The sequence below is a fragment of the Typha latifolia genome, chromosome 11, assembly GCF_019914945.1.
Source record: "Typha latifolia isolate L0001 chromosome 11, TyphaL0001v2, whole genome shotgun sequence".
In the NCBI taxonomy this organism is placed as follows: domain Eukaryota; kingdom Viridiplantae; phylum Streptophyta; class Magnoliopsida; order Poales; family Typhaceae; genus Typha; species Typha latifolia.
In genome coordinates, this window is record NC_133096.1 from 340,201 (window position 1) to 365,327 (window position 25,127).

General features: G+C 36.2%; 2 protein-coding genes across 8 annotated transcripts in view; both read left to right on the forward strand.

The window, feature by feature from the left end:
* The first annotated feature begins 1,362 nt into the window (after window positions 1-1,362).
* Window positions 1,363-6,337, forward strand: LOC140798232 (LRR receptor-like serine/threonine-protein kinase RPK2). 4 transcript variants are annotated; one of them, XM_073152008.1, is made up of 2 exons: window positions 1,363-4,857; window positions 5,586-6,337. In XM_073152008.1, the coding sequence occupies exon 1, from the start codon at window positions 1,588-1,590 to the stop codon at window positions 4,744-4,746; it is 3,159 nt and encodes a 1,052-aa protein (XP_073008109.1). In that variant the 5' UTR covers window positions 1,363-1,587; the 3' UTR covers window positions 4,747-4,857; window positions 5,586-6,337. The 4 variants fall into 4 exon arrangements, with proteins under 4 accessions (XP_073008109.1, XP_073008108.1, XP_073008110.1 ...); XM_073152007.1 differs by having other exon boundaries at window positions 5,597-6,337; XM_073152009.1 differs by having other exon boundaries at window positions 5,635-6,337.
* A 998-nt stretch (window positions 6,338-7,335) lies between these two features.
* Window positions 7,336-25,127, forward strand: part of LOC140797822 (uncharacterized) — a 29,425-nt gene continuing 11,633 nt past the window's right edge. The window contains exons 1-15 of one of the 4 annotated variants that reach the window (XR_012110726.1): window positions 7,336-7,650; window positions 8,326-8,500; window positions 8,929-9,597; window positions 9,870-10,013; window positions 10,208-10,306; window positions 10,410-10,535; window positions 11,196-11,258; window positions 13,193-13,285; window positions 15,958-16,068; window positions 19,249-19,412; window positions 21,316-21,394; window positions 21,529-21,627; window positions 22,491-22,547; window positions 24,446-24,490; window positions 24,946-25,036. Coding sequence is in view for 3 of the 4 variants with exons in the window: in XM_073151497.1 (XP_073007598.1) it covers window positions 7,469-7,650; window positions 8,326-8,500; window positions 8,929-9,597; window positions 9,870-10,013; window positions 10,208-10,306; window positions 10,410-10,535; window positions 11,196-11,258; window positions 13,193-13,285; window positions 15,958-16,068; window positions 19,249-19,412; window positions 21,316-21,394; window positions 21,529-21,627; window positions 22,491-22,547; window positions 24,446-24,490; window positions 24,946-25,036 (2,197 nt within the window). In the remaining variant the exon portion in view is untranslated. Of the gene's footprint in view, window positions 7,651-8,325; window positions 8,501-8,928; window positions 9,598-9,869; window positions 10,014-10,207; window positions 10,307-10,409; window positions 10,536-11,195; window positions 11,259-13,192; window positions 13,286-15,957; window positions 16,069-19,248; window positions 19,413-21,315; window positions 21,395-21,528; window positions 21,628-22,490; window positions 22,548-24,445; window positions 24,491-24,945; window positions 25,037-25,127 lie in introns of those variants that run through there. The other 3 variants (XM_073151497.1, XM_073151496.1, XM_073151498.1) reach the window with 3 other exon arrangements.

Consider the following 25,127-nt stretch of genomic DNA (forward strand, 5'->3'; position numbering starts at 1 on the left):
TCTAATGGTCATTTCATACCCTTCTTGATGTCTCCACAAGCCTAACATGCATCTTGCTTGCTTCTTAGTTATTCTATTCACATATATACCCTAATGGCTCAACCATATCTTTATCACATTAGAGATATTGCACAAGGGAAAAAAAAGAAAAAAGAAAGAAAGAAAAGGATATCTTAGATTGTAGTAATAGGAAGATTAGAATGAATTCAAATTTTTATACTAGATGCATATATTTTTATAATGAAATGCATAAGAGGTATAAACATGATTTTTACTAACATTGAAAATTAAAGAGTTTTTTTTTGTGTAATAAATAAATAAGATTTTGTTACTTGGCTACCCATAATATAAATTGAAGGTGCAAAACTTATCATATTTCTACTTACTTGATAAACTTCTAAGGTATTTTCGTTACCATTAATTCATAGAGAATATCCTTAATAACTATTATATATTAGTTTAATATTTATTTTAAAAAACTAGGGCTAGAGCTATGCTTTTAGCGAACAAGTAAACAATAATAGAATTAAATACTTAATAATTAATGATCGTTGTTTAGCTTATAACAGTTGTGGATAATTTTACGCTTATATTTTAGAATATGTAAATCACATATATATATATATACTAAATGTGTTGAAGGACCATGATTAAAATTTTGTACGAACTAATCGGAGTGCTCCAATAGATCGATTATGTGTATTTTATAATTTTAATTGTATTCTCCTAATTATATAATTATTTGTATTTAATTTTTTAGATTTTAATAAATTACACCTTATATTTTATCTATTTTATGATTTATATTCGGTCTTTGAGTATTTTGTAACTCGACTCCTTATTTTTTATTATAATTCTCATTAGAGTTAATTTAGACGGTACTAGATAAATAGCTAAATTACTCGTATCTTTCTCATTTGTTTTTTCTCTTCCAAAAAAGTAGAAGAAAAAGAAAAGGTGGAAGAGATAGGTGGGAAGAAATATTAAAAATAAGAGAGAATTGTGAGGGTATTTTAATAACTTAATTAATATTAATTAGTTAAAATAGTAGCATAGTGTTAAATAAAAATTATATAAGAAAAAGGAATTAAATTATAAAATTTTTAAAAATAAATATAAATTATAAAATAGATAAAATATAGAGTGTAATTTATAAAAATTACTTAAGCACCAAAAAAGAATCCAATCTTAGACCTGAATAAAAAAAAGGAAAAAGAAAATCCAAACAATTAATCACCTACGAGGCTACGACCTATTACCTCTAATATTTTAAATTTTCAATTTGGAATATTTTATTTCTGTTAATTTTCTTTTTAAAATCCACTAAAATAACGCTGTTTCGTCTCTCTTCTTCTTCGTCGTGAATCACTCTCTCTCTCTCTCGCAGAGCATTCTCGTCTTCTCACAACTCCGCCACCTCTCTCTATCTCCTCTCACGGCGAAGCCCTTGCCGGAACCCTAATATCGTACGACGCTATCCTGCATTCACCATAGCGAGACCTCGCCGGCGATGGCCTTTTCTAGCATCCAACCCTGACCTCACCGCCGCTGTCGCAATTTTCGTAGCTCGCGACCACTTCGCCGGTAATGGCGCCTCTCCTCCACTTCCTCGTCACCCTCTCGCTCTCCTTCTTCTTCCCCTCGGCGTCGTCGTCGCCGTCAGATCCCGCATCGATGGACGAGATCGCCCTCCTCTCCATCAAGCGCTCCATCTCCCTTGATCCATATGCTCTCCTCTCAAACTGGGATCCCGCCACCGCCGACCACTGCGAGTGGCGCGGCGTCGCCTGCGCTGGCTCCGGCCGGCGGGTGTCGTCACTCAACCTCACCGCCGGCGGCCTCGCCGGAACCCTCCCTTCCGACCTCGGCAACTTGACGGAGCTCCGTTACCTCTCCCTATCTTACAACGCCTTCTCCGCCGAGATCCCGGCCGCTGCTCTCGGAAGCTTATCCCATCTGGAAGTGCTCGAACTCCGAGGTAATAACTTCTCCGGCAATATTCCGGACGAGATAAGCTCTCTTCCTTCTCTCCGAGTTGTTGATCTCGCTTATAACTCTCTCTCTGGTCCGATACCGGCGAATCTGATCGGATTCTCGCCGGTGGAATCCGTGGACTTGTCCTTCAACCAGCTCTCTGGAGTAATCAATATTAGTTCTTCTGCCCCTTGTCGATTTCTTGCTCATTTGAAGCTTTCTAGCAATCTTTTGGTTGGTTGGATTCCACCTCAGATTGGGAAATGCTCCAATTTATCCACTTTGTTGCTAGATCGCAACATATTGGAAGGTCGGATACCAGCAGATCTCGGCAGTATATCTGGCCTCCGGATTCTTGACGTTTCGAGGAATAGCCTCACTGGGAGGATACCGTGGGAACTCAGGAATTGCAGCAAGCTCTCTGTTCTTGTTCTAACAAATTTGATTTATTTCGGTTCTGCATATAACTCGTCGATGGTTCTGTACAATGATGAGGAATTTAATGCTTTTGTTGGAGCGATCCCATCAGAGATTATCTCGATTCCAAGCCTTGAGATTCTTTGGGCTCCAAGGGCGAATCTTGATGGCCAATTGCCGAGCTTTAGGAATGGTTCTTGCAGTCTGAGGATTCTTAATCTTGCGGAGAACTACATTTCCAATGCAGTGCCTCAATGGCTCGGAATGTGTAAAAGTCTTGTCTTTCTGGATTTGAGCTCAAACTATCTGCAAGGTTTGCTGCCGGTCTCTCTAGGAGTTGGATGCATGATCTACTTCAATGTCAGCAGGAACTCCTTATCTGGTCCACTACTCGAAATGTCAGACACTGGATGTTCCAATCTTCCAATATCTGATAGGAGAAGTCATGGGCTTTTGGAGAAGGAAAATCTTTTGATATCTTACTATGAAAATTTCATCCAGAGTGTTCAAAGAGGTAACCCCTTTGGACCTGTTTTAGATGATAGGTTTGCTGTTCTTCATGATTTTAGTTGGAATGACTTCACTGGATCTTTGCCATCCTTCTCATTAACTGTTGAAAGCAATTTCTCCTATGGTCTGTTGCTGAATGACAATGGATTTAATGGATCAATTTTTAGTGGCTTCTTTGGATTTTGTCGGAGTGGAAGAGGTTTTGCTGTTAATTTGAGTGATAATTATATATCAGGAAGTATCGAGATGCTTACTAGTTGTTCTCTTATTGAGAGCTTTGAAGCAGCTAATAATCAGTTCAGTGGATTGATTAGTTCGGTTATTGGAAGTTTGCATTTTCTCAAGCATCTTGACTTAAGGGGAAACTACTTGAATGGCCCTATACCAGATCAAATTGGTGAACTGAAGGTTATGAAGGAGGTTCTGCTTGGCAAGAACAACTTATCGGGGGAGATTCCAGTTCAACTGGGTGATTTGACTTCTCTTAGAGTTTTAGAATTGTCAAGGAATTGGCTTACAGGCAATATCCCATCAGCATTGGCAAATGCTCAAAACCTTGAAGTGCTGTTACTTGATCACAATCGGCTTTCAGGAAGCATCCCTACGGTTTTCTCTGCACTCAGCCATCTTACCATGCTAGATCTTTCCTTCAACAACCTCTCAGGGGGTATTCCTCATCTTAAACATCCAATTGACTGTGAATTCTTCATGGGCAATTCATTTTTGCAGCCTTGTCCGGATCCAAATGCATCGTCACCTTTTGGAGACCTTTATCAGAATGAGGTTCCAAAATTGGACAGTCGAAAGACTAGATTGAAGTCTTTCTTAGTTGCTACAGTGGCTTCAGTATGTGTCATAGTCTGTGTTCTCATGGTACTGTTTCTTTTCCTATGCTGTGGAAGAAGAAAACTTGCTAAGATCACAAGCTTAAGGAGGAAGCTAGTTGTGACCTTTTCAGATACTCCTACTGAATTGACTTATGATAATGTTGTCAGAGCTACAGGTAATTTCAGCATCCAGAACTTGATTGGAACAGGGGGATTTGGAGCCACCTACAAGGCAGAGCTTCTTCCCGGATATTTAGTAGCTGTTAAGAGGCTATCTATAGGTAAATTCCAAGGTCTCCAGCAGTTTGATGCTGAGATCAGAACACTTGGAAGGATCAGGCACAAGAACCTCGTCACACTTATCGGATACCACATGGGAGACATTGACACATTCCTAATTTACAACTACCTCTCTGGTGGGAATCTTGAAACCTTCATCAGAAATATGTCAAGCAGAAAGGTCTGCTGGTTAGAGGTTCATAAGATAGCTTTGGATGTTGCACAAGCATTATCTTATCTCCACTATTCTTGTGTCCCTCGAATCGTTCATAGGGACATCAAACCAAGTAATATCTTGCTTGATGAAAAGCTTAATGCATATCTATCAGATTTTGGTTTAGCAAGACTTTTAGAAGTTTCACAGACACATGCTACGACTGATGTTGCTGGGACCTTTGGATATGTCGCACCTGAATATGCAACTACCTGCAGGGTTTCTGATAAGGCTGATGTTTATAGTTTTGGAGTTGTGCTATTGGAGTTGATATCAGGGAAGAGGTCCTTGGATCCATCATTCTCAAACTATGGTAATGGTTTTACCATTGTTGCTTGGGCGGGAATGTTGATCCAGGAAGAGCGTGCTGGTGAACTTTTCTATTCAGGATTGTGGGAGTCTGGGCCAAAGGACAAATTGGTTGAAATGTTAAGACTTGCATTTTCATGCACAGCGGAATCTGTTGCTATCCGTCCATCGATGAAGCATGTTGTAGCAAAATTGAAGCAATTGAAGAATCACTAGAAATTTTCCAAGCTAACTTCTTCGATCACTGTCAGAGTCTTTAGCTAAGTGGAGCTCCCTGAAATTATCTTGGCCATCAAGCTTTAAGTGTCAGAGATCTGATATGTACAGGTTAGAATTTTAATTCCTTTAACTGCGGTTTATTCTTGCAATGTTCATTGTCAACTTGATACTTCACATTTTGAAAGATTCCATTGTTCCAAAGATTGATAAGTAATCATTCTGTAGTATAGTAATGAACTATGAAATATGTATATAGTTATTTAATCCTGCTGCTACTGTGTAGTGTAAGTACGTAACTCTTCAAGGATTTTCTCATCTCAGAAGAGGTTCTCTTGATAGTTATGCGATCGCATGATAAAATTAGCCTCATATGAGACCAATTCCGGGTCCCTGATCTGATGTTATAAACTTTTACTTTGCTATCTTGATAGTTATGAAGAGGTTCTCTTGAGTTTTCTTAAGACCAACACATTTCAATTGTTTCTTCTATTTTAAATTGGACTTTGACTTTGCTATCTTGGAATTGTTGTCCATTTTTACTAGAAGTTAATAAACGTGTCAAGACATATAAGCATATCAAAAAACAAAACGATGACATACCATTATTTCCTTTATTCTGTCTGGCAATGCAGACTTGTACAATGGAATAATTTACTTGCCTTTTTTTTTGTTGAGAAAGTAAAATTCTGAGCTGCATATACATTTGTCTCTACTGACAAATCATATGGTGTTGATATACTTAGTTCCCTTACTAAGTATTTGATGTCAGTCCTTCATTGAAATTAATTTATAGGTGCCCTTGTAGATTTACAATTAAATGTTAAAATGAAAACTAGACATTTTACAGATGGAAATGGTGAATGTGGAACTTGGCAATGTACTAAGGTGGCAGACTCCTGAATGTTGTAAAATATGCAGCTAGTTGCTGCTGTGCAGGGCCAACAAAATGCTGCATTCCAAGCGTTGCCTCTACTACATTGTTCTCAGTTGATACACCTGGCAAGTATCAGAAGTCTACATCATAGATGACTAGAATGGCACTCATGTAATGCACTTCCAATACTTATAAGACTCCAGTTTGGACTTCATATTCTAGAGATGCTGATGAGTGAGTCGTCCTCCTCGTTAGGTGCTACTGCAAGGAGATTTGCAATTTCATCCTCCATGCTTGGTGTTTCCTGCCTGTGTCTAAGGTTTATCTTATTCGCATGCTATGTCCTTTTTGTCTGAGTTCAGCATCTAGCCAAGAAGAACTTGATGACACATCCTGCCTCTCTTATGCCTGAAGCACATGGCTGGTTATTCGACAGGAAATTCAAGCTAATCTTCCTTGAAGGTCAGGTCTCGCAGTCAGGCGTAAAACCTATACAGAATGAGAAATATAAAACCTTGTGATGTATCATTTATATATATAGATTCTGCCAATGTATAAATTCCTTTCTTTGTAATATGTTGGCCAATTGCGATATTTGTCCTCGGTGTAAAGGATACTCTGAAGCGCTGTTCACATAAGGAAACTCTATGATTTCCTTTACTCTGCACAGAAACATGAATTGAGAGATTTGTTGCTTTTCTCATTCCACTCGAACATTTCCTGTACCATATTCTATTGCATGTTTAAATTGCTCTTTTCACCTGCTACTGTTTAGCTTCTTGGATCTCTTCTGATTCACCACGGACTTTAATAAATTCAGCTATCAAAACTAAAGATTAGTAAGAGTAGATCACATTCTTCCAATGCGTGTATGCTCTAGCTACATCTAATATACTACGATCCAGAGCATCAAATATGTTTCCTTTACATATAATTATTAAATAGAAAAGCAATATAGTTTGGTAATATCTAATACAATAATAATCTATATATTTTACTTTCTTGATGATGACAACTACTATTAATTGGCAATATCTATATTGTGTATATGACTACATGCATGCAAATAAAAATTCTGTCGAATTTTCCTATTAAAATGAAACGAATGTAATCACAAATTTCATCAGTTCATTGAAATATATAGGGATTTTATCTTTCCGCACTTAAATTATATGTGCTTATTTAATTTACACTTTAGACCCTTTCTTTTTAACTATCTTTATTTTCACCTTTCCATCTAGGTGCGTTTTTAAAAAAAAAAAATATCCAATGACAAATTTGTGTAAGGACCTCACAAAAAATAGCCAGAATACATGATGCAATCTGCAATAAACACACATAATTAATATTGTAGGGTGCTAGATGAAAAATCTTCCGGTCATTTGGTGGCAAAATTTGGGCAAAATTTGACCGATTTCCAATGAAGGTGTTTGAATTTAGTCGATTATGATCCAAATAACTAATAATTTATTACTCGAGTAGACTATTTATAACATAAAAAAATTCAAATTATCTATCTTACAAACAATATTCGTTTATCACATTAATCTGTTCGTAACCCAATTAATTATATAAATTAAAATAATTTGTGTCATCTATTTAATAAACTGATTGCGTTCGTAATTAAAATCGACTAACCCGACCCGATTGCATGGGAAGCCAAGACCACGCGGGTCGGATCACAAATATCTTTCCCGATCCGCTTTCACTGGGATACCGTTCCTTCCCTTTCTTGTCACTGTTTCTCCGTCCTTCTCCTCTGCCTCTCCTCTCCAGTCCTCCCCTGCTCCGGCCGGGGAAAACCGAACCGCCGTCTGAGCTGGCCGGTGTAGACCGGCTCGGGAAATGGAGACGTCAAAGAACCGGACCGGTTCGAAGGCGGACGAGGACCCCGCCGCCTCCTTCCCGGAGCTCCTCCACTTCTGCGCCAGAGCCCAAACCCTGATCGGGGAGCTCCTCCTCCTTTCCGACCGCATCCCCTCCGAATTCCTCGATCGCCGCTTTGAGCCCGTTCTCTTCGATCTCGAGTGCGTCGATAAGCCCCGTCCCCTCGTCGGATTCTTGCATCAAACTTGGATAGTTTTGAGGGCGATCTTAAGACCTTGTTGGTTGGGATTTGCTGTTTTAGGGAAAACGAGTTCGAAATAATCCCTGTGGTTTGGAACCTTTTAGAATTGACCTTGTGAGATGGCAACTTCTTAGAATTAGTAGCTGTGCGTTTTACTTTTTATGTCATAAGAAGTAATTCAGATGAATGTGATTTTACGTTTTATGTTATAGGAAGTACTTCGGATAATTTTGGAGACGATATTTGAGCTGTGTTATTTTATTCCTGAATTACCACAAGGTTGGAACTTTTGTTGTTCTAGAAAGTTTTAGAATTGGTTGCTGTGAAATGACAACTTGTTGAGATTGTCAATGTGGTTTATTTTTATAAGAGAAATCCATGCAATATTTTTGATCTTATCCATGTGGTTTTGTAGAGATTAATCTCTATGTCTTATATTCATAGGAAGTAATCTCTAAAAGTTGCAAACCTCAGGGACTTAATTTCCATATTGTTTTATTTGCTCAGAAATAGGTTTAGATGAGATTGTTAGTCATACTTTCTTTTTCATCTAGGAAATAACTCTGATACTTGCCCGCAACAGTTTTAATTTGACATCAAATGAATCATTAAGCCTCATATTTCATCTGTTCAGGTATTTTGACTCTCCTAGTGACTTTGAGTCAAGGATTGAAGGGAATGCCGATCTAGAAGCTCTAGAAGACCACCTTCGTGAATCTTGTTCTGCTTATATGCAGAGGTTCTTTATTTTGGTGAACGGAATTGTTGTTTATCATATGGAGCTCCTTCAATACCTAAATGATCTACAGGTCAGATCTACGTTTGTCTCTTGTGAATAGCTAACTTCTCCTTTGGCCAATTAGTTTTGCATCTTTTGTATCTTTTCATTATGAAGGCTCTTGTAATCACCTCATTTAAGTCATCGTTCTCTTGTCTAGGAATTTTCTAGATCTTCAAAGATACCTACTTTGATAGAGAACCTGAGGCAAAGCTGAGTAGAATAAAAGGATCCTTAGCCAATGTGAATAATTGCTTGGTGGAACTGAAGACATAGTTGAAAACTTTACTGTTTCATCATTTTGCCAAGTGCATGAGTGTTGGCTCAGTTATTAGCACTAGTATAATTAAGTTAGTTAATAATGTAGGAATATATTAGAGCACCAGATATTCTATATTTTTTTCCTCCTACTTATGCTTGGTTATCAAAGATACTAAAGAAATGCATTCTATTGCACAGGAAGGACTTTATGTGCAGTATACATTAGAAGGAGTACTGGAGAGTTATTGTGGGTGCCAACTGCTGACAGAGTCCATTACATTATTTGGATGTCTTCTGCTATTAATGGAGCACAAGATGGGTGGGTTCTTGCGTGAGAAGCTTCTTGTGGCACACCTACGGATTGACCACTGTTTGAATTATCCAATGCTAGAGAAGATATGCTCGCTTTGTCGTGTACACTTGCCAACAACTGGCACATTTAGTCATGCTAGTTCATCTCAATTAAGCTCGGATATTCTTTCTGTACAAAAGACTGAAGATCTTTTTGCAAGATTTCCAATTTCCAAACTGGTAGTAGATTCTATTTTATGTTGTTTGCGGGGCAATGACATGTACAATCATATTCGCCACTATCCTGATCCACAGCACCGCACTACAGCATTATCCTTACAGGGTGGATGTTTGTATGTACTTCTATTTTATTCTCCAGAGTTTCTGCATAATGGTCTCATTATGCGAGAGATTATTGATCGGTTCTTTAAAGATAATTGGGTGATCCCCATATTTTTGCATTTTTCGGTAGATTTATTTGTGTCCTGGGATGCATACAGAGAAGCAAAAGCATCATTATATTCTTGTCTTTCTCCCACCTTTATACGGGATTGCTGCCTGCATCATTGTACCAAGGTCAGTATTATTTAACAGTGCGTTACCAATTTCTATACCATTTCAAATGACAGTAAATTTATTGATTTATCTATCATGATTCATGCATTTCCCGATATTAATTTATCCATTTGCATAGGACTAAATGTTAAGCAAGTAAGCAGCATCTCAACATTAGTTGCACTTGGATGCTTCACTGTTTTTATAGATGATTCTTTTGTGCTAGTTGTACTCTGTGCTGCTTTTATCTTTATTCCTGCAGTATTATGGCTACTAATCATTTCATCTTGCAGGTCAAACATCTCCTATCTGAGTTAGGTTCCACTCTTTCTGATGGTGATCTAAACATAGATTATGTGCTGGATAACTCTCAACATCTAGTTTCCTTTATCAGGAACTGCAATGTTACACTGCGCTGGCTTTTACTTCATAAAATTGTGAGCCCTTTTCAGATTATCAAGTTGTCTTTTTGGCAATTACAGATGTAACATATATCCATATTGGCAAAGTGGCAACTCTAAGAACTTGTCATATATGAGTTGTCATGCTGCCCAAACAATTTCTTTTCATTTTTGTGCAACTCTTTTGTATACTTGCCTTGTTAGACTTAATAATGCAGCAATGCTTGTAGAGCTATGAGAAGAAATCAAGGGACTTAGTGACTTCTGTATCACTGGCACAGCAAGTTGATGAGGACAGTTTATTACAACTTCTACTGAAGACTTCCCAAGTGATGAACTCCTTTCTGAGAAACTTGTTTGAGTAATGAAATTTCCTTCAAAAACTTCTGTCAGATGTTTGACATTGACTTTTCATAAATTTGTATATCACAGCTTGAGTTTGAGGTGAAGAAAATCTATAATGAACTTTTGAAGAGCAGAGAAGCTATATGGAATAAAAAGAAGCTCTGTGCTTCTGAATGCATCAAGAACTTATCCCATAACCATTTTGGGACTTGGGTATGTTCTCGAATATTCTGTTTGACAATAGTTTGGAGATGCTATTTTCCATATTACTACTGTTCTTTGCAGGGGATGGCCTTAACATTTGAAATTCACCTTTTAGATTGATTCAGTTCTGTGTTAAAGTCATCACTTCTTTGTGCTGATGTCTATCTGGTCTAGGTTAACCTTTGAGGGTGGGATCGCAATTGCTTGATTTTAAACTACATAAACTTGGAGCAAGGTAGATCTATGACAGACTGGCAGCCTTGTTACTCTACTGCTAGTCCTTTCAGGATTAGTATATAGTAAATTGTGGTCACAGAGTTGTCTCAAATCTAGATGGATTACAGCCTCCATTCCTTATCTAGATGCTTGCACATCAAACAGGTCAATTAGAAAAAAATAAATAAATGGTGTCCATGCCCTCTCTTTAATTTTGGAAAATATGGATCTTTTAATTTCTTCCTCTCTTAATGTTTATTTTATAGCAATAGATTTCAAAAACTTTCCAAACTTTAAGGTTTCCATCAGCAAGTAGTGAATGTGCATCTCTTTGCTGAAAATTGAAAACTTATTACTAAAAAATGTCCATTTATATTCATCACATGCTTAAGGATACTTTGGTGTGAGAATTTTAACTGATTTTTATATCAACTGTGTTTTATGTGTATGTAGGCTTCATCATGCAAATTCAAAAACACGAGTCTGAAAGATTGGTTTGAGAAGTTGTCAATGGAGGTAAGCGATTCCTATTTATTTGCTCATCTAATTTTGGTTAAGAAGATCTAATATGCATGTTCTCCATAGTATATGCATAAAATGGTACAAAAACGAGAATAAATTACTTGAAAAATACAGAGGTTCAAGAAGGAACCACTCTAAGATAGAAAGTTAGTTTGTTTGGTCTTATATCACTCTTGATGCACTACTGAGAAGGAGTAATACGATTGAAGGCTGAGTTTGAGGATTGAAATTTTGCATCTCCATTATAGTTGGAGTTTCTATGCACTATAAAGTATAGATTTAGTTTTAGCAGTTTCAGTGGCTTCTGGATGTTCCTTTGCTTGTTTTGAATCTTGATAAACCCATTAAGTGCAATATGGTATTTCAGGAACTTTAAGGGATTAGAAAGTAGAGAAATTTCAACCAAGTAAATTTACTCGATTAGGCATCTTTTCATGTCAGGGAAATCCTTATAAATCAGTCCGGTGGTCTGGAACTTTCTACAATTAGCCATAATACTTCATCCCATGGGTCTTTTTTTTTCGTTTGATTTGATAACACCCTCCAACTTATGGGGTGAACAAGGGGCTAGGCCTTCCTTCTAAAAGGAGGACATATGCCCATTAAGCAAACAGTGCCTAGTAGGACTTGGCCTCTTACTACCATGCTTAGGGAACCATGTTTCTTTTCCTCCAGGATTGATCCAGCCAATTCCAAACCGGGACAGCTTTAGAACAAGAAAAGCCCCTCAACCAACTAGGATGCATGCTGAGTGCAAGATTTCCTTGTGGTTTGCAACTTTGTGGAATATGTGGTTACTCCTTGTGGTCTCATTTCTATCATAGACATTCATTTCTTTTAAGATGGTCTCAACTAAGTCCTCGTGGTTTGCAACTTTCTAAGAATTTTTCATATCAGTCAAGTGATATAGATATAAGAAAGGAAAACAAAACAAGTAAGGTTGAAAAGATGTGGACCACAAGGATCATTATCAAGGTAAAAATGAAACAACAAGGATTTTGAAAAGATATATTCATATGGAATGATTTGGAATATTCTTCTCTAATTTACGTGGTTATATTGGCTTTGTTCAACAATAGACATGCTGATTGGCACGCCCCTACGTGCCACTAGCACATTCTCGACACATCTTTGACACATTTTAACATAATTTTTAGAATATTTAAAGATGCTTTTTGGGTTTTTGACATGTCAATCTTTAGTTTTTTATTTGAATATATGTATTAAAGCTTACATTAGAGTTTTTTATTTTTAGATATTTTTGTAAATGATATTTTATTAAAGATATAGCAATAGTCAAATAAAAAAATTATTTAACACATAATATTATTGAATATATTAATTAAAACTAATATTAATGATTGAACACTCCATAATATGATTGAAATAGGAAAACCTTAAAAAAAAGTTTTATATAAATTAAGTTTGTTACATGATAAAAAAAAAGTTCCTTAGAATATTTTTGATTTACCATTCTAATAAATCTGTTTTGGATAAATGAAATATCCGTTTCGAACTTTATGCGATCTATGCCGGTTGGCACGAGAGTATGCCACTAGTGCACTTTGTGTCAAGTGCCATATCACCATCGGCATGGGGCATGCTAACTGTCACGACCATCATTAGTTTGATTGTTTTTGTAAAAATCAAGTTGATCTCAAGTTCTCTAATTTGAAAGTCTTCTAGGATTTGTACTTGTGTTTCAGTTAAAGGAGACCTACAAAAACAGATGACAAATGTGTAAAGATTAATCTATCCCGTATAGTCTTGTTGTATAGCTCTGCTGTTGTTGATGTTGAAAGTGTAAATGAAAACATATAAAAATAATATTTGAAGGACTTTGAATCTCTTATTTCTTAGAGAGCTTCCAATTTTCTATTGTATATATCTCGTGATGAACTTATTTATTTATGGTCTACACTTGGCAGGTTGACACATTAAATTATACTGAAAGCGGAAGCTCAAGCAGGGTAATCTATCGTGTAATATCTGCATTAAAGGATGTTGAACAACTTCATCAAGTGAGAACTTATATCCTAGTAGTTAACTAGCATAACTCACAAAGCAACTGCTACTTAGTAGTTACCTCTGTACACAATTTTTCTTGTTCTTTTTTTTATATATATTTTTGCAAGTTATTAGTTTTTTTATATATAAATGTATGTTTTTTTGGTGGTTTGCCTGGGGTGCTTGTTTAGGTAGCTTTGGTCCTTAATCTAATGAGATGCTAGAGAATTTCCTACCATCTTTACCTATGCTGGCTAACAGTAAAAAGCAAGATTCAAAAAATCGGGATCGAGATTGGCCTTTCGAAAAAACAATACATATTGGTCACATCGACCGTATCGATGGTCTGGATCGGATCGAAATTTTTTTAATTACGTAAAATTCTACATATTATTTAAAAATGCAGTTAAATTTTTAAAAATTTAGAAAACATAAAAGAATAAGAAAATAATAATTATTCACATATATACCCTAAAAATAAAATAAAAAGTATTAACTTATTCAAAAGTCAAAATTTTGATCAATACCGAGCTGGCTCTCGTAAATTCCTATGGTCGTCATCATCATAATTACCATAAGTTTGTAAACAATGATATCTAGGGTCTGGTGTTCCAAAGAGTGATTACATCATATCATTCATATCAAATGAATTTTGTTGTCTCTGATGAGGATAATAATCACATGTGGATCTTGTGTCTGAGGATACTAAGGATATTCAGGATACTGAGTGGGATAATAACTAGTATATGGATCATGTGATAGTTTCAAACAATGAATACTTAATGAACCATAGTCATAGGAAGCAATATCTTGATATCAAATTCACTTATATGTATGTACATTCTCAATTTTTTTGTCTTCAATCTCTACGTCTACTTGACTTCCCTCAGCAAATGTGGAAGGGATGATCTCACCACTAGGTGTATCATCAGGATCATTTGGATGATTGCTGACACTGGTAGCTATACTCTTTCTCGCTGCCGAACGGCTCATATCAACCTCTGCTCTAGTCGTGGTCTTTCCCAATGTCTTATCTAACCATAGGTTATCTCTATTATCTAAGAATTTATTCTTCATTTCTCTAATCCATAGAACCAGGGGGTTTTCATCAAAAACATGATTTTAGAAAAATTTCTAAATACTTAGAAAAACTGACTGAAAAATAAAAAAATAAAAATGATTCACATATGAAGCCTAAAAAGTAAAAAATGTACTCATTCAAAACCATTATGAGTTTTGAGCTGGATCAATAAATTTCTATGCTTGTAAATTATCGTTGTAGAAGTGAAATGAAGAGAAAGAGAGATCTCATCTTTCTTTACTGTTATTCTACAATAATGAGAAAGGGGGAATTAAAGAGTAAGTGAAAAGAGAGAGAAGAGAAATGAAAAATAGAAACAAAAGAAAAAAAAACACTTGTCGGAGTTTATTAAAGTGCTGAATAGCCGGATAAGCTCATCGGATTGGTTGTTGGATGGCTGGATCGGCTTAGTGAAGTATGAGGGGTGAGAGGAGAGTGTACATGAGAAATAGAGAATAAAAGCTGAAAACTTGATAAGAAAGATAGCTAAGGACATGAATTATTGATGTTCTCCGAGGTCGATCCAACCTAAATCTTTAAAAAAGTTCCATTTCAATCAGTATCAACCGAGTTCCTCCGAAAAGGCCGAGACGAATTAATCGATACAATCAAAACTGGCCAATCCTAGGCTGAAGCCAGTCACCAGATTGGTTTGGAGTTAGAATCAAGATAGGTCAAAACTGGAATCTATGGAAAATACTCTTTTAAACAAATTATATGGGCTCTGCCGGAGGTGGGTGCCTATTAGGGCTGTCAAAATAGTCAAGCTTGTTCGAGCTTCAACTCGATAAGGCTCGATCAAACTCTGCTCGTATTTGAAATGAGTCAAGCTTGATGAATTGGATTTGTAGTTTTATATATAAGGTTCGGTTTGTGGTTTTATATATATATACACACACACATAATAAATAACATTCAACTTGGTTACATGTTTGATATGATTTTATAAAGTGTAGACAACCCAAGACTTAATTCCAGCTTGATTCAAGCTTGAATTAGGTTTGATTTACAATAGGATTGAATCTACTTATCAAGCAGCTCAAAATCTGCTCGAATTGAATCTAATCAATTCAAGTTGATGCTTTGGGTTTGGCTTGAAACTAATTTTAAGCAAGCTTGAACAGAGCTTTGCTCGATTACACCCCTAGTGTCTATGCATCCAAGGCGACCTTTTTTGTGATATTTCATGTCAAGAGTTGGTAACTGGTAAGTATTTTTATGTTCAAGAGAGCATTGCTTACTTAGATAATCAGGCCTGTCATCATGCAAATTGTGTAAGTAGATTTGAGCCAAGAACAATATCACATCAATGAAGGTAATGCTATATATCCATTCATTCATTTACCTTGTTTTAGCAGGAGCCTTGTGTAAGACAGCAATTTTTTTTTTAAATACTTCTTCCTATGTTTTCTATATTCCTGCTTCTGACATGTGACTATTGATGAAGGTATTAAGAGTGCCATAGTTAAACATATTGTTTTGTAATTCATTAGTTATTATTTATTAACATATCTTTGCTCATCCATATCAAGTAGAATATTCTTTACTCTTTTAATTTTCTTTCTTTTCTATACACTTACAGATTTTTTTTGTCAAATATTTTAGATTGAAGAAAGTTTGCAAATTAAGCATGGCCTATCCAATGTCCAGAAGCACCTTCATGATATGATTAAAATTCTCAATTTAGATACTGAAGCTACATCAGTACTCTCTGTGGTAAGTGTGGAAACTTCTTTCTTGGTGTTCATCTCAGTAATTGATACTTTGGTACACTTACTTTTATAAGACCTGAATGATGGTTATAAGGATAGTGACAAGTACCAAATGCTAAGCATTTCTTGACATATACAGTGTTCTTTTTATTTTTCTTTTGATGACTAACAAACTGCATTACTTGTCACGACCCAAATTAGGAATCATGACCGGCCATGCATCTCAATATGCTTGAGATGCACGAAGCCTTAACAATACTCTCTACGTATACGATGATAAGATAAATAATTAAAATAAGAAATTGCTTATTTTAAAAAAAAATACTTTATTACTAAAATGCAATAAAAAAAAAAACAATGTTAATGTTTTTAAGTCTCTAAACTAAAATAAACTAAAATAAAACTTCTATATCTAAAGCACAAAATCTAAAAGAGCGGAAAGGTAAATGGGTGGATCCTAAGTGGAGGTGGAATCCGGGTACATCACGCTCAGGCGCCCCGCTGACTATTACCTGAAATAAATAAACAAATACAAAAAAAACAATAGAACTCGTGAGCCAACAACTATAGCTCAGTGAGTGGAATCCACTCGAACCAAATAAATTTTTACTGCATATTAATGCTGAGTAAATTAAACAAAAAGTAACAATATCATAATATGCAATATGCATGCTCTCTAAATAATAACAAGATAACAATAGAGAAATGTCACAATTTGTAACCTTGCATGTTTTCCACATATCAACATCCTTTTGATATTTAAAATGTCATATGTCTCAATGGGTTTAAACCCTGTGGATCCACATCAACTAGAAGTCACCTCGAGATGACGCTCGGGACTTTTCTTCGTAGCTGATCCGGTTAGGGTCATCAGAGGGTATCACCCTGTGATCAACACACTCTGTCTTTTCCTCTAACCGTTGAGAGAAGTTAGAGTCACCTAGGAAATTTTCTCATTTTTCCTAGGACTGTTCCCTAACCCCGCCAGAGTCACCTAAGAAAGTCACCGCAGTGATCTAATTTAGGACTTTTCCCTGGACTTCCAAATAGACTTGAGTCACCACGGAAAAACCGGGACTGTTCTCTAAGTCATAACAATACTAGTCTCATTTTCTTTTCAAAATTCTCAATATTAGCACGAAGTATGGTAATGCACTGAATATATTAATTAAATGCACACAGAAAATAAAGCAATTAAATTTTTACACATGAGGGTGAAATAAATAATTTGCACGTAGAAGATTTACATGGTCTGGCAAAAATACAAAATACAATAAAATAAACACGTGAGTGAACCCACTCACCTGAGTCTAGGCAAGACAACCAAAATCTCAAATCTCTAGCCCACGTACTAAAAATCACCACCATAAATAACAAATAACAATATCATTTTTTTTTAATCAAAACAATTATTAAAAATGTTTATACAATTTAACCTAAGAATAATTAATTTGGGCTAAAATAAGCCCAAATCAATTGGGCCGGGCCGTTGCCCGACCCAATCCAAAAGAAATCAACTAAATCGGATTGGGCCGAGGCCCGGCAGATTAATGAATTGGGCTCGGGCAACCCGCAGCCCACCAATTTAAGTGGTTCGGTTCGGGTTTGTGGATCCGAAATCCAAACCCGAACCGAACCCGACTTAAAAGGAAAAGGTGATTGGCTCGGGTGAAACCCGAGCCCAGCCTAACCCTTTTCCCCCCGCGACCGACGCGAGAAGATGGCCGAGGAGAGGGTGACCGCCGGCGACCTCTCGCCGGCGACCCCTTCATGACCACCCTCAACCTCTCCTCTCCCTCTCACCCTTCCTCTGTCGTCCTCACGAGGTGGAGGAAGACTCAGCACCGATGGCCGACGCGAAATCCAACGCCGATCAGAGCCACGAGGGCCTCGTAGAAGACATCTCCGACAACCGGCTTGAAGCACGAAGCCTCCTCCGTGACGATGCGGTTGCGACTCGAAGCCGCCGGCCGGCGCATTTGCCGACGAGGCCGAATTCCGCAAATTAGGTATTTCGGATTTACCTATTTAATCTTTAATTAAATTAGAGGGGTGGAAGAGGGCTTACGGGAGTCGTGTGGTGGTCTCTGCTGGCTCCGGCGATGCTCCGGCTGGCCGATTCCACGGTGACGACTCCGTCGGTGAAGGAGGAAGAAAAGAGGGAGAGAGAGAGAGAGAGAGAGAGAGAGAAAAGAGGGCTTCCCGGTTCCAGAGAGAGAGGATTAGGGCTAAATATAGATTAGGAGAGGATTAAATCTAATCCAATTCGGATTAGATGAAATCCCCCCAAATTAGCTGCGTGCTGGAGAGGGAGAGGGGAGGGGCTGCACGTGCACCCACCTCTCTTTTTTTTTTTTTTTTTTTGGGGGTTTTGACATTACTAATATATGCTTAGTTGTGTATAAGAGGTAAGGAATCAGGAGGTTCTGCTTTGCTTCTAAAAGCCTACTAAATGCAGGGATTTAAAGATGAGAGACCAGATACAAGGACAAAAACTCAAAAAGACAAGATCAAGTAGCATAAAACTTCATGACCGAAAGAAAAAAAATGCTACACTCAACCAATATTTTGGCATATCAATAAGCTCTCCGACTAGGCTATTTATATGTAAAGAGAGCAACATTTACCAGACCTATATGTTGTGATACTAATAGTTGTTATTTTTTTTTCTTCTGTACTCTGGGGATCTGCTACAGTTCATCCTAGATGATTGACCAGCAGCAAAACTTTAATGCATGATAACATTACGTGACTGTAAATATATAGGCAGCTTTCAATGGAAGCTGCCCATTTTCCATACTAACTCTTTTGTCTGCTCATTATTCAGTTATTTCGTCTCAAGTGTTCTACTTTTTATGTGCTATTTTGCTGAGTATAGCTAGTTTATAAAGGAGAATTATCAAGTAATGACTTTACGATCTTCAGAATCTTTGGAGTTCTTATATTTGGCGATCCATGTTTTGGAGATATTATACTCATCTGTAAGCTTGATGTTGACCAACATGCTTGGCAATTTGCTCTTCACATGATTAGTTAAAACTACTCCAAATTTACTGATTAATGTAAATTGTAATTAAATTATTTTGATAACTATGAGCATATATTTCTCTTTCTTTTAGAGTCTTCTTTAATGAAATACTCAACCAGATTTTGCTTTGATGAAATTCTTTTCTATTATTCTCAGATTACTGATGCTGTATATGCTTGGGGATACATTTCGAGATTTGATGAGCTCATAAAGAAGAAGATTAGGCATGATTCGTCGATAGTGCTGATCTTGCACGCCTTATTTCTTAAATTTCATTTGTTGCTGAACATACCATTAGTACGGATCAAACAATGCAGAAGGTGTGTCACCAACCATTTGGCAATTTGGCAATTTGAAGTTTCTTAGCTAGTTTTAGTTGCCATAATATGCTGCTGGAGGTAATGAATTTAGCTGCGGAGAAAGAAGCTGCTTTTCCTTTCCTGTTTATTTGTTGTTTTCATTACTTATCTTTTGATAATTGAAAGAACCTCTTATGCAATTAATTATCTCCAGCTCGTATAAGACGGATTATTCATTATGCAGCAAGGTGCCAAAAGAGCATTAGCATATAAAGAGGACAATGTAAAAACCTTGATAAAAAATTAAAGTGATAGAAAAGTAAAGTGAAAGAAAAGGAAGCTAAGAAGGTTAAGTACTTAAGTGAACCTCAATTTAGGGCATTTTATAATCTCCATTCAACTCAGTATCAAAGGTGGACAAAACCATTTGGTTTCATGAAAATCAATTTGATATCACGCCTAGTAGATTGACTGCAAAAGCTATATGTTTGCTAAAATAATTGATGGAAAAGAAAGGATTGGCAAGTATAATTTATGATACATCAAGGATATGAAATCATTGGCCAGTGTGAGGATAAGCGGCAGAGAGATGTATGATTTTCCTATAACAATAGGTTGCAATGAGGTTCAACCGTTCAACACTAAATCCTTACTTGCTTATATTGGCTAGATAGATGAATTGACTAGAAATATTCAAGATTTGATATTGGCGGTTTTTTTTATTTCTTGATGATATTGTTTCAGTTGATTCATTTAAGTTGGATCAAAGACCTAGTTGGAGGTATGGAGTTGAAACTTGGAATTTAATGGTTTTAGAGTAAGGAGGAGAAAGTTGAGTATATGAAGTGTAGGTTTAGTAAATCATGACCATCAAAATAGAGGACAAGTATTTGCAACTTAAGTTTTTAACTGATAAACCTCTCTCTCTCTCTCTCTCTCTCTCTCTCTCCTGATCTCGATCTCGATCTCTTTCTTCCCCTCCCTCAACTAGGGCACCCGACGCGAGCTCGGGCGAGCGGCGACAGCCAATGTGGTACATTTTTCTCTTCTTTTCTTACGGCACGTGCCGTGCCGACGGTCGGCACGGGCACGGCCATCGTTGATAAGAAGTACCTAAGAGGAATTCTTCCATTACCTCTTTTGTCACATGATTACCGTGTGCTCCTTTATCTTAAAAAGAAGGTTTGTAGGATGACTATAACATCAACCTTACAGTTTTGTATTAGATATTAAGTAACTACGGAACAATGTTTGCGAAAGTTGACGGTCAGTGAGAAGAATAATGTTGATGGATGAAATGATTTAGATATGTCCAATAAAGACAACATAGTGAACTCTTAGGGAAGATTGATTTCATAAAAGTAGAGGATGCCACTTAGTCTGACTATAAGGCTTGCCCATTGCATCCAAGTGGTCATGTGTTTGAGTCATGACAATAGTCTTATAGTAACATAGATAATGCTGGGTACATCTTTTGCTCCCTAGACCCTTGTTGGCAGTAGCCTTGTGCAATGGGAAACCTATTCCTTTGTTTTTCCCTTTGAGGGTGCGCTTGGTAGGAGCAAATACTAAAAACTTCTGATCTGCGGAGTGGGTACAGATGCAAAGAAGCAACATCTAGAAGCAGAGTACTTAATGGTTCTATGGAGATTCTAAAGGTCGACTGCATACAAATGAAAGAATCCAGTATAGTTTATCACGAATAGTGATAGCACAAGAAAGTCTTTCCATTTTTTTGGCTTATAAAAATTCTTAGTATTCCACCATAACGCATGTTATTTATTTTATTCTTCATTTCTTCTATAATCTCGTAATTGTTATTCAATCTTTTCCTCCGATTCTACTTCTGTCCATCAGCTGTTAATTATTTTTGTAACTTTTGGTGTTGGCATGTGTAAATCCTACTGGAACTTTTGCTGTGCAGCCCAGATCTCCTGTGCATCTCAACTTATTATTCCTCAAAATATGCTGCTAAGATATTTGCAGTTTTGGAGATCATTCCTGTGAGCTTTCTGCATTGTAAAACCTAATATTTCGTTATATATGTTTATTTCCTTGTACAATCATCTTACAGATATTCTCTACTTCTTGGGATTAGTTTAGACTTCATTATGCCATTTCTTTTTTCTCACTGCAGGTCATATTGCTGGATATATTTGATGATTATGACTTACGAGCTGATGTGCCATTTCATTTGAATCGTGTTGATAAGGAAAAATTTGGAGATTTTTTTCAGGTATTTCATGGTATATATACTTTCCTCCTCGCTCTTATTGACTGGGTACTGTGTCATTTCCAGAACCCCTATTTGTTCACACACTTCCGTTAGTGAGTTCATATGTGATCCCTGGAGCCTTTATCCTTTGCTGATTTTATTTACTCGTAGTGATGTTCTCTAAGAAAGTAAGTCCAAAGCAAAGTACCATTCGTAATACCTATGGGTTGTTCTTCTGAAGCCTCTGACTAACTTATTGAAGAAAGTGTGGACTAGATAACTCAATCTTAGATGAGGTTTTATTGGTCTTGGGCTATCTTGAGTGGCTTCTGATGTGATACATAAGATTGAAACATAAGGTATGAATGATATGTCAGCAGTAACAAGTAAGTCAATATTCTCCAGTAGAAAATATAATTGCAAAACTATTCTATATAATTGAACCAGATTAGTGCTGCAATGCTAACTTGCTATCCTTTTTCAAACCTGCTCCCATTTCTAGTCAAGAGATAGATAAATAGACACATCCCATTGCACTGATCACAATTTCAAAAGTTTGGATTCTTCAGATATTTAGTGAACTATTGAAATAACATGGAATTACTCTTCTGCTTCGTTAACTGAAGGTCTATATAGCTAATCTCAAATAGCTAGGACTAGCAACTTCTTGTTGTCGTTGTTGTTCATCGTCATTTTTGTCGTCGTCGTCATCGTTGTTGTTGTTATTGTTGCTTCTTTATTATCTTGAATTAAACATAGTATTTTTCATCATTAGGATTGATTAATGATATTTAATAATTAATAACCTCATATCTGATTTATGTTTTTAATTTCTTTGGTCTGTATTATTGTGTGATGGCTCATTTGTACTCTGGTTGCTATAGTTGGATCGGCAACTCAATCTGGCAAGGCAAACTAAAAGATTGGCCATTGTTTCAGAGGTAATTTCATGTAATACTTAAGTTCCTTTTCTGTATCAGTTTACAACATTCAAGAATGCAGGAAACTAGTTTTTTGTTATCATCACTATGCTATCAACTCATCATGTGAATCTAAACAAAAAACAAAAAACAAAAACAAAAGAAAATAGAAGATTGTGAGAGTAAGAGACAACTACCTATCAGACACTTAGGGGAAATAATTGAGCTGACTCGATAAGGCTCAATCAAGCTCGGCTAGAAAATGAGCTGAGTCGAGCTTGATCTTCAAAATAGGCTTGAAAATAATTTTAAGCCAAGCTTGATCATGAGTCAGCTCAATAAGGCTCAAAATAATTATATATATAATATGAGTAATGTTTTCTATACTATACTATATTTCTATTATGTTCTAAAATTTGCTTAAGTGAATTATTATTTAATATATGTCTATATCATATCTTTTTCAGATACATAGAGATTTCTATTAGTCTATATTTTGTAATGTTATATATTTATAGTTGAATTATGCCTTATTTTAAGCTTGATTCAAGTCAAGTTTGATAGGGCTCGAAATTAGGCTTGAATTAATTAAGACTCGAAATTGCTTATTGATCGGCTTATTTAGGCTCAAGCTCAAAACTCGTTCAAATTGAAATGATTTCAGTTCAAGCTTAATCACAAATCTAGACTCAAATTTTCTTTCAATTTAAGCTTGATCAGAGCTAGGCTCGATCAAGCTTTGCTCGATTACACCCCTACTCATCGGAAAATCTCCAGTCTCATTGGAAATTATTTCCATTTCTTGCCGGACATTGGTATTTTCAAAATGGTACTTGTTATAGTCAAGTCAAATAAGATAGTGCTATTCTATAACCTGGGAAATCATCTCCAATTCTTGCCATGCATTATAAGATAACCATGTGTCCTCTTTTACAAGCATGTTAAGTTGTATTCTTCAAATTATGATGTGATAATTGACTGTCTCTAACACAAACTTTAAATGGTTTACTATTAAGAACTTTATTCTGTTCCAAGAAGCATGTTGCATGAGAACATAATATGACCATTTTGGTGAGTTCAAATAGCAAAAACCAAAAACTACGATATTTAGCCGGATACCTGGATTATTGGATATATTTGAAGTTTCTTGTCACTACTAGAAACTTTATCCTGAGCTATTGAAACTTGAAAGGACTACCTAATAGACAGACGGGGTTCTTACTTTTGATTACCTGGTCATTTCAAACAAACATGAAACAGTAAATTTACAAAAGTAGGAAATGTGATTTGAACCTACCACATGGCATAGAATTCAGTCAATCCAGTTGGTGAAACACTCATATATGGTTTAAGAAGCAAGTATTGTTTGAGTTGTAGTTTTCATAGCTGTTGTTATACAAAGCACTCTCTCTTCCTAATGATACTCTTTGATGCTAAAGAAGCATGGTTTGCCTGTATGTTTGTGGGAGGGAGAGCACTAGTGATGGTTCTTGCTTTAACTGACTTCTCATCTTAAAGGCTTCTCAGAAGTTAGCTAGATACATAGTATTATTTGTTTTCTTTTTCTTGATACCTTTGCAAACTGCATCCTTTTTTTCCCTTGCTATGCTATTTGATGAACCCATTTGACATGATGCTCATGCCTCACAGTACACTTTATTATTGAATGCTTTTCAAGTTGTAAATTGTGATCATCCATTCAGCGAGAAATACTACTTAAGAGTTAAGACTTTAAGTACTTGTTCATCCGTTTCTTCTCATAGTTGATCATTGTTCTACAAGTTGTTCTCATTGCATTAGACTGTTCTGAAATACTTGTGGTGCTTCTTTTGACTTGATTTGAATTTCTACTACATATCAAGATTTTATTAGGTTAGCTGCTGTTGGCATGGATTAAACAGTGATAAATGTTAATGCAGGGAATAGAAATCATGGCGACAAACCTCAATTGCCTTATCAACCTGGTATGTACTTCTGTGGACCAAAATATCTGGAGAATGTCTTTGTTGTATCTAGGTTAAGCAAAAATTCCAATGGTATACAGGAAATGAAAGTAATCAATTTGTTACTATGTAAACTCTTATTGTGGTAGTACCAAACATACTAATAGTGTCATTGTTGAAAGTTTCTCCAAATGTAGTCTGTCAGTAAATCTCTCACCTAGACCTATTGAACTTCTGGGCCTTGAGTCTCAATGTACCATGAAATGATGCAAATATTCCTGGTATACTTCCATCTTTTGTTTTCATCAAATACATTTTAATAGTATTTAGATATACCAATTTATGTATGTTTAAAAGTGAATACTGACTCTATGACCTTTGCGCTATTTATATGAGCTTCTAATCCACTTCTATAGCACTTTTGAAAATTTTATTTGCAACTTCAATAGTTAAGTACCATATTTTATGTAATAAAGGACACAAGGAAATGGTTGGAGGGGAATGTACAAAAGGAACTATCAAGGCGGCTAGAAAGCAAGTTGGAATCTTTTCATTTATCAACTCATGGTATGAAATTATAGCTTGAAGCAACATTCTGATTCTTCAATTGCTGTCGATGTACAGTTTCTTTTCTCTACATCCTGAAACCCTTATTATA